General features: G+C 39.6%; 2 gene segments (V, D, J or C); both read left to right on the forward strand.

Annotated features, from left to right (window-relative positions):
* Nucleotides 1–2448: 2448 nt before the first annotated feature.
* LOC116523339 lies at nucleotides 2449–2959 on the forward strand. The segment is given in 2 exon segments: nucleotides 2449–2555; nucleotides 2640–2959. Coding segments are annotated over 2 exon segments (366 nt in total).
* Nucleotides 2960–8090: 5131 nt separating this feature from the next.
* Nucleotides 8091–8572, forward strand: LOC116523341. The segment is given in 2 exon segments: nucleotides 8091–8136; nucleotides 8220–8572. Coding segments are annotated over 2 exon segments (399 nt in total).
* The last annotated feature ends 1731 nt before the right edge of the window (nucleotides 8573–10303 follow it).

Consider the following 10303-nt stretch of genomic DNA (forward strand, 5'->3'; position numbering starts at 1 on the left):
AAGGAGTAAAATTCTTCTATTGTGAAACCAAAACAAATGATAAGCAATCTCTTTTGTTTTGAATTCTTGTGAGGATTAGCAAAAAGTGTTCGTTATTACCGGAGAAACCAGCCTGCTCGGCGCCATTTTAGAAGCCTCTGAGTAAATAATTTTTCGGAGGAGAAAAAGAAAAGAAGCTAAAATGTTGATAAGCAATTATTGTCCACAGTAAACGGATCCAGCTCGTGATAAGAATAAATCAAACAAAACTTTGAGCAGAGTGGGAGAGACCTACTTTGTCCTGCACAAGGCAGTTTGAAGTTCCCAGCACGGACGGCCGTTCTGCCTTGGGCTAGCCCCCCTTTCCTTGCAAGCACAAAAGCTGCAAAAATCAAAGAGCATTTGCCAGCAAAACAGTTTCTTCTTTCCTTCTTGCCTGAAGGATAAGAAAACCTGATAAGACGTCAGATGGAAGATCCTCTAAACAGGTACGTAGCCAGGAATTCGGAGGCAGCTGATTTTTTGCTGCCCCCACCAGTAGGCTCCTCCCAGGAAGCTCCATCTTTAAAGAATTTCTGTCCATATTCTCTTTTTGTATATAGAAGATTTCATCGAAACACTTTTGTTTTTAGGAGCTCGATCTGAGGTCCATTTAGTGGAGTCTGGAGGGAATGTGAGAAGACCTGGGGAGTTTTTCCGTCTCTCCTGCCAAGCCTCTGGATTCACCTTCAACAGCTATTCCATGGTCTGGGTGAGAGTATCCAGGGAAAGGACTGGAATGGGTGGCAGCAATAGCTACAGGATCATCTCCTTCCACTTACTACCCAGACAAAGTCAAGGGACGCTTCACCCTCTCCAGAGATGATTCTCGCAGCCAGCTGTATCTGCAAATGAACAGCCTCAAACTGGAGGATTCTGCAGTTTATTACTGTGCGAGACACACAGTGAGAGACACACTGTGAGAGGAAACCATGCTAAAACTATTTTTTTCCTCTGAGCAGCTTTCTGAATTAAATCAGAAAGTCAAATTTGTATATTTAAAGTAAGAAATGGAATGTATGTGTCCGTATACTATATGGAACCTCAAATCTGATCTTTTTTTGTGTGATTAATTAATTAAATTGGCAACAAGTACAAGGAAACAAGTATGTAAAGACATGAAAAAATCACACAAATGAATGGATATAAATAAGCAAAATATAGCCATAAACACACAGAAAGAGTACATGTAAATGGGGAGAGTAGGACAGGGACGGTAGGCACGATGGAGTCTTTATGCACGTCCTCTTAGGGACCTCTTAATGAATGAGTAGGGTCCATGGTAGTCAGTTTAAGGTAAAAGATATGGGGGTTAGAGGAACTAACAACAGGAACAGGTTCGGTGTTCTAAGAAGCCGTGGGGAAGATGATTGACATTTTGATAGGTGAGAAGAAGGAAATCTCCTGGCTGTTTGAACAAACTTGGTAATTTGAAAATAAAATGGTTTCCTATCTAATCCTAATGTAATTCACACTCACCCAATGGAAACATATAATGGGTGTTGAAAAAGAGACAGCAAGAATGATTATCCTAAAAAAAAAATGATTATAAAAGTTATACAAAACATATTTTTGATGAATGAAGAAGCAAAAACATTTTTATAGCACTTCATGGTATTTTCCAGACCTCTCTGAGCAGTTTAGAGAGTCAGTACATTCCCCCCAACAACCTGGGTCCTCACTTTACCAACCTAGGGTGGATGGAAGACTAGGTCAACTTTGAGCCAGTCAGGATCAAACTCCTGGAAGTGTGCAGAATCAGCCTGCAATGCTGCATTCTCACCACTGCACCACTAGGGAAATACCCATGCAACCCTCACTGCACAGAGTAATGTAAGCCATGTCTGATTTAGCAGCAGGTGTACTTTTCGAAATATAGAGGAAACTGAATTATTCGTAGAATATAAAGTTATTTCTTTGTAGAAGTAATTAATTTATAAGAGATGAATGTCTTCTCCATTTATCATTTCTTTCATTCCAACTCTGACTTACTAATTGTGCCTCGAAATGCATTTGGGTTTTGTGGTTCTTTTCAAAGGTAAGTGGGGAGAATGTGAAAAGCTTCTACTGAATATACATGTGTGTTTACCTTCATGTCCTGTCCCCAGCGTAGCCCTTTCAAAAGTTATAATTGCATGTTCCTTGCCTCTCCCTTTGAATCATGGAAAAGCCCTGAAACTTTGCAAGCCTTTGTTTTAATTACAATAATATAAACCTGCCATTTCTGCTAAAAAGAGAAAGAATCTGACTTCACTTGTTAAGACTGGAATATTTTCTGAAAGTCCCCCATGTAAGGAGACTACAAGGAAAACTTTGAGATTATTGCATTGAGGGACTCTTTTATCTGGAGTGATATGTAAATGAAGGCAAAATTTCCCCTTTAAAGGATCCACTTGATTTCTCTTTTCAGGCTACACCCACCCACACAAAGTTTGTGCACTTTCCTGAATTCTTCCCTTTCAATTCCCTCCATTCATTACAACAAGTCGAAATGACCCCATGGCTGAATTGGGTGTTCTTGTTAGTGCTCCTTCAAGGTAGTTTTTCTCCTCTTTAAAGAATTAAGTTCATTTTTCCCATTTTGTATATAGAAGATTTCATTGAAAAACTCTTGTTTTTAGGAGTCCAATCTGAAGTTCAGTTGGTGGAGTCTGGAGGGGATGTGAGAAGACCTGGAGAGTCCCTCCGTCTCTCCTGCCAAGCCTCTGCATTCACCTTCAGCAGTTACTGGATGAACTGGGCGAGACAGACTCCAGGGAAAGGCCTGGAATGGGTGGCCATCATACGTACAGGATCATCTCCTTCCATTAACTACTCTGACAAAGTCAAGGGACGCTTCACCATCTCCAGGGATGATTCTCGCAGCCAGCTGTATCTGCAAATGAACAGCCTCAAACTAGAGGATTCTGCTGTTTATTACTGTGTGAGAGAGACACAGTGAGAGGAAGTGAATCGGATGCCAAGCAAAAACCTTCTCTTCCTCTCAGAAGCTCTCCAAAATGATTCAGTCAAAGGAAGTTGTGTATTTGAACTTAAAAGCTGAAGATAAATCTTCATCGTATGTCCTGTAACCTCAAATCTGATCTTTGTAGAAGCAGTGTGGAACATTGTTAACACTTTGATGTTGGGGGAAAAAAATGGATTTCCAGGTGTTGTAATAAGAAATACGGATTGATGTCCCACAGATTTTCCCTGATATCTTGGAAACTCTGAGTCCCTTGATTCTCAGTTTTACCAAATCCCCATGTTTCATTTTTTTAGACATGTTCCTCAATTTAAATTCTTTCTATATCAATATATGTATTCGATTCCTCAATCCTGAAGTTCTCTCCCCTCAGTAACATTGAGCCAAGGGACGTAAACATTGGTCACTGGAGGCCTCCTCTCTCATAAACCTTCTGAGACTCCATTTTTTAAACTGCCTTCCCACCTTGATATAGTCTCTTGATTACTCCTGCCGCAATTTCACATCAAAGAAATGGATGGGCTGACCTGACTTACCTCCTAATAACCTTTGAAGAGTAAATAAAAATTGGATTTATCAATCAACTATCTTGTTTAACAGCAAAATAATTTGAAAATCACATGTGTAAGTTCTGTCTGAAAAATTTCTAAGTGAATCGACTGAGGGGCTCTTTTTCCCAATCAATATGTAAATCTGAACATGATTTCACTTTAAAGACGCTGCATGGTTTCCCTTTTCAGGCTGTACCCACCAACACCAAGTTTGCATGGTTCCTAAATTCTTTGCGTTCGATTCCCTCCATTCAATAAATGGAGCTAAAATGATCCCATGGCTGAATTTTGTGCCCATGTTAAGTGTTAATTCAATGTAGTTCCCCCCCCCCTTTAAATAATTTCCTTCCATATTCTCATTTTTGCATATAGAAGGTTTCATTCAAATGTTTTTCTTTTCTTTTTGGGAGGCCAATCTCAGGTCCAGTTGGTGGAGTCAGGAGGGGATGTGAGAAGTCCTGGAGATTCCCTCCATCTCTCCTGCCAAGCCTCTGGATTCACCTTCAGCAACTATCGCATGGGCTGGTTGAGACAGGCTCCATGGAGGGGACTTGAATGGGAGGCTGACATAAACTCTGGTTCCAGTAGGATAAACTACTCAGACAAAGTCAAGGGGGGTTTCACCATCTCCAGAAACGATGCCAAAAGCCAACTGCATCATCAAACGAACAGCCTCAAAGCTGAAGACACAGCTGCCTATTACTGGGCAAGAGACACAGTGAGATGAGGTGAATCTGAGGTGATGAAAGGACCTTCTTTTCCTCAGAGCAGCCCTTCAGCTTCTTTTAGCAAAAAAATGATGGATTAGTGAATTAGAATTCATCACCACCCAGAGAGAATTTTAGACTATTTTGATCTGGGAATCCAATGAGAGAGTTTGTTTGAAGAAAATGAAAAGTGGAAAAAATAGTTTCTTTTAACACCACTGTTTACAACTTGGTCTGGTTTTAGAAACGAACTGGAATTAAAAATAGTCCATTAGTATCATGGTAGAAAAGAGGAAATGAAACTACAGCATAATCTTTCTAAATATCCAAACGGCCATATAGATATTGAGGAAATATTAGGAAAGTGCCTCTCACTTTGTACACTGGGGGGCAGTGTTGTCAATTGAAACTCTATGGCCTCTGCACTCGGGGGGGGGGGGATGGGGCGGAAATAAAACAAGTGTCATTATATATTGTCTCATTTCTGAGAAATGATTAGTTTATTTTTAGTTCCATAATGGTTCACTGAAAACTGAATATTCATGTCAATTTTCCTTCATGCTCTGTCTCCAGAGTAGCCCTTCCAAAAATTATAATTGCTTGTTCCTTACCTCTCCCTTTGAATCACTCTGGAGAAGTGGTGAAATTTTGCAAGTCTTTATTTTAATTACTCTAATATAAACATGCCATTTATGCATTGAATTTACAGTAAGAGAAAAGAAAGAAATAGTTTTCCTTCACTGTTCTGAAGACTGGAATATTTTGTCATAGTCCACCCTGTAACGACAAGGAAAACTTTGAGATTAATGCACTGAGTGGTGCTTTTATCTGAAGCGATATGTAAATGAAGGCAAAGTTTCCCATTTAAAGGATCCCCTTGATTTCTCTTTTCAGGCTAGACCCACCCACACAAAGTTTGTTCACTTTCCTTAATTCTTTCCTCTCAGTTCCCTCCATTTATTAAAGGGAGCCAAAATGATCCCATGGCTGAATTTGTTGTCCTTGTTAGTGCTACTTCAAGGTATTCTTCCCTCTTTAAAGAATTAATTTCATTTTTTTTTACTTTTTATGAATAGAATATTTCATTGAATCACTTTTGTTTTTAGGTGTCCAGTCTCAAATCCAGTTGGTGGAGTCTGGAGGGGATGTGAGAAGACCTGGGGAGTCCCTCCGTCTCTCCTGCCAAGCCTCTGGATTCTCCTTCCTCAGCTTTGAGATGAACTGGGTGAGACAGGCTCCAGGGAAAGGCCTGGAATGGGTGGCCTTCATAGATACAGCCTCATCTCCAATTTACTACTCAGACAAAGTCCAGGGATGTTTCACCATCTCCAGGGATGATTCCTGCAGCCAGCTGTATCTGCAAATGAACAATGTGAAACCAGAGGACACAGCTGTCTATTACTGTGCGAGAGTCACAGTGAGAGGAAGTGAATCTGATGCCAAACAAAAACCTTCTCCTCATCTGAACAACTTTCGAAATTGATTCAGAAAGTCAAATTTGGGCTTTTTAAAGTGAGAAGCAGAAGATAAATCTCCATAATCAATATGGAACCTCAGATCTCATCTTCTAAGAAGCCGTGTGGAAGATGATTGACTTTTTAAGTTAGAAGAAGGAAATCTCCAGGTTGTGGAACAAACTGGGGAGTTTGTAAAACGTTGCTTCTTATTTAATCCTAATATAATCCACCCTCACTGAATGGAGACAAATCATGAGTGTTGAACAAGCAAAAGTAAGAATGATTATTCTAAAAAAATGATTGTAAAAGTGGTACAGAAGAGATTTTTATAAATGAAGAGGCAAAAGCATTTTTATAGCACTTCATGGTCCTTTGCAGACCTCTCTGAGCAGTTTAGAGAGCCAGCACATTTTCCCCCAACAATCTGTGTCCCCATTTTACCAACTTTGGAAGGATGGAAGTCTAGGTTAACTTTGAGCCAAACAGGATCAAACTCCTGGCTGTGTGCAGAGTCATCCTGCAATGCTGCATTCTAACCACTGTGCCACCTGGGAAATCCCCATGCAACCCTCACTGCATAGAGTAATATATGTCATGTCTGACTTAGCAGCTAATTTACTTTATCAAATACAGGTAGTCCTCAATTTACAACGGTTCATTCAGTAACCATTCAAAGCTACAATGGCACGGAGAACAGGGACTACTGATCATTTCTCATGCTGATTTCTGTTGCAGCATCCTCACGATCACACGATTAACATTCAGATGTTTGACCACTGACTCACATTTATGATGGTTGGCACCATTGACCAATCAAAGTAATTGGGTTAAACCAGATTCATTTAACAACCATGTTATTAATTTAACAACTGCAGCGATCCCCAAAATAAGTGTGACAAAACAGATTGTAAAATAGGTCAAAACCCAATTAACAAATTTATCACTTGGCAACATAAATGTTGGGCTCCTTTATTTTATTAACATTTAAAACGAGGTTATTTTTATTGCACCTGTGCACCCAAGCCTCTACCTCTTTCCTATCAGCGTTGTCATTGTTTTCCTGGATAAGACCCACCACTCCTAAGTCATCTGCATACTTCACAATATAATTCATAGCACATTTGACACAGTGGTCAGAGGTCATCAAGCTGAACAGTAGCAGATTCTAAACACAGCCCTGTGGGGAACCTGAACTCAAGGAGATGGAGATTTCTATTCCATCTCACGCAAATGGGGGGTTTATCAATATATAGCAATAGCTCTTAGACTTATATACCGCTTCATAGTGCTATTACAGCCCTCTCTAAGCAGTTTAGAGAGTCAGCATATTTCCCTCAATAATCAGGGTCATCAGATGGATGAAGGATGAGTCAACCTTGAGCCGGTGAGATTTGAACTGCTGAACTGCAGCTAGCAGTCTGCTGAAGTAGCCTGCAGCTACTGCTCTCTAGCCACTACATCACCTCGTCTCTCTCTCTCTCTCTCTCTCTCTCTCTCTCTCTCTCTCTCTCTCCCTCCCTCCCTCCCCCCTTCCCTCCCTGTATCTGTATCGGTATCCGCCCCCCCGCCCATCCATCCATCCATCCATCCCTCTATCTATCTATCTATCTATCTATCTATCTATCTATCTATCTATCTATCTATCTATCTATCTATCTACCTATCTATCTGAAATTCTAAGTCCTTTGAATCTCAATGTTGCCAATTCTCCTTGTTTTAATTCTTTTAGATGTTGCTCCATTTACATCCCTTCTTCAGAAATATATATTCAGTGTCCTCAGTCCTGAAGCATTGTCCCCTCAGTAGCATTGAAGCATGGGAGGTAAACATTGGTCAGGAAGGAACTCTGTAGCAAATCTACTAACCCAGACATAGAAATTGGGCTTCATCCGTTGATCTTCATTCAGATTTTGGTGTGTGTAGAGTTTCCCCCCCCCCAAAAAAAAGGGCATGAGAAAGGGGAGAAACACTGGAAAGCTTTTCCTGAATATAGATATGCATCTACAGCGTAACCCTCCCAAAAACTATAATTGCAAGTTCCTTGCCTCTCCCTTTGGATCACTTTGCAAAGTGGTGAAATTTTGCAAGTCTTTGTTTTAATTCCTCTAATATAAACCTGCCATTTCTGCTCTGAATTTACAGTTAAGAAATAAAGAGTCTGACTTCACTTTTATTAAGACTAGAATCTTTTGTGAAAGTTCCCCACAAGGAAAGCTGTGAGATTAATGCACTGAGTGGCCCTTTTATCTGAAGCCTTATGTAAATGAAGGCAAAATTTCCCCTTTAAAGGATCCACTTGATTTATCTTTTGAGGCTACACCCACCCAGACAAATTCTAAATTATTTTCTCTCAATTCTCTCAATTAAACTCAATTTATTACAGGAAGTGAAAATGATTCCATGGCTGAATTTGGTGCCCTTGTTAGCGCTCATTGAAGGTAATTTTGCCCTCTTTAAAGAATTTCCCTTCATATTCTCTTTTTCTATATAGGACGTTTAATTGAAATGTTTTTGGTTTTAGGAGTCCGATCTCAAGTCCAGTTGGTGGAGTCTGGAGGGGATGTGAGAAGACCTGGGGAATCCCTCCGTCTCTCCTGCCAGGCCTCTGGATTCACCTTCAGCAGCTCTTACATGAATTGGGTGAGACAGGCTCCAGGGAAAGGACTGGAGTGGGTGTCCCGCATAAATGCAGGCTCATCTCCTAAGACTTACTACCCAGACAAAGTCAAGGGACGCTTCACAATCTCCAGGGATGATTCTCCCAGACAGCTGTATCTGCAAATGAACAGCCTCAAACTAGAGGATTCTGCAGTTTATTACTGTGCAAGACACACAGTGAGAGGAAGTGAAGCAAAAACTATTTTTTTCCTCTGAGCAGCTTTCTGAATTAAATCAGAAAGTCTAATTTGCATATTTAAGGTGAGAAATGGAATGTATATCTCCGTATACAATATGGAACCTCAGATCTAATCTTTTTTTGTTTAATTAATTAATTAATTAATTAAATTGTCAACAAGTACAAGGAAACAAGTATGAAAACACATGAAAAAATCACACAAATAAATAAATAAAGCAGAAAAAATAGTTTGTTTTAACATCACTGTTTACAAGGAGGTCTGGTTTTAGAAAGAAACTGGAATTAAAAATAGTCCATTACTATCATTGTAGAAAAGAGGAAATGAAACTATAGCATAATCTTTCTAAATATCCAAACTGCCATATAGATATTGAGGAAACATTAGGGAAATACCTTCTCTTCTCACTTTGGACACTGGGGGGCAGTCTTGTCAATTGAAACTCTATGGCCTCTGTACTCTATGGGGGATGAGGAGGGAATAAAACAAGTCTCATTAGAGGGAGGAGCCAGCATCGCGATTACACATTGCACGGACCCGACAGTCTGGGTCCGTCGATGAAACTTTTGTCTTTGGACGGTCCGGTAGGACCTAAACAGTCCCAAAGAGATGGTGACAGGGAAGTCAAAGCCTTGCTGGTCACAGGGACATCACAAAGTCCCCGTTTGACCAAAGGGTAGCACTTCCAACTGAGGACAAACAGGCAGCCCCCAGGCTGGCATAGTCGGAGACGGCTCCTGAAGGAACAGACAAAGTGAAAGTGTTCCATCTGGTGAGGGTTTTTTTTTTCTTTTTCACTTTCAGAAGATCCGTGTTAAGAAACATTTTTCTTAAAAAAATAATAACATCTACTCCCCAAAGTAAGAATAAAGTGGCGATTTTGACACTTATTGGACTGCTACTAGAAAATTTCCTACTCTAGTTACTAATGATGTTTTGTGGATTGAAGTAATTACAACATTTTCTGTCTCCCTGCTTGTAGTCTATGGACTGATCTTTTTTTTTCTATTTTTTTTCCTTTTTACTACCCTATTATTTTTGTTTGTTGGCTAAATTAAACTTCTTTTCTTACTTCAACAAATTTTTCCTTCTATCGGTTAAAACTATATGAAAGATATTTAAGGGAAAGCAAAAAAAAAAAAAACCAATTGCCTAATTATTGAATCTGCCACCTGGAAGCCAAAGTCTGAACTTTGTTTCTGTTTTGGATACAATGTATCCTTTGTTCTGCTTCACTTTGTTTCACTGACCTTGCAATGGAAGGGTTTGGAATTCGCTTTTAAAACTTGATAAGACTGAAAGCATGAAACTTGTTTTGTTAATCCTTCTAGTAAATATTTGGGCAAGAGAAGGAAAAGGCAAGCAAGAATAAAAACCCTCCCACTTTAAAATTTTTGAAAGAACTGGTGATTAAGATTCAAAATAAATACAGACACATTTCCTAAAATTTTGACAGGCTAGAGATTCCTTTTCCTATCTTTTTTTTCCTTTATATTTCTTTGCACTTTGAAAAATGGATCAATATTCAGAGGAAGAAAATTTAATAATCCAAAACATCCTGGCTGGACTTCAAAATATTGCAGAAGGATTTAAGAGATTTGACAAGAAATGGAACAGTTTATGGGGTGCTACAGTTAAAGAGGAGGGGGTTGGAGCCCCAGAGATTAAAGAAGAGACTGGAAACATAGAAAATAAAGATAAGATGTCACATGAATCCATCAATGGACTAAATATGAGCGAAAGTGAAAAG

Source organism: Thamnophis elegans, unplaced genomic scaffold (assembly GCF_009769535.1).
Source record: "Thamnophis elegans isolate rThaEle1 unplaced genomic scaffold, rThaEle1.pri scaffold_175_arrow_ctg1, whole genome shotgun sequence".
NCBI classification, from domain to species: Eukaryota; Metazoa; Chordata; class Lepidosauria; order Squamata; family Colubridae; genus Thamnophis; species Thamnophis elegans.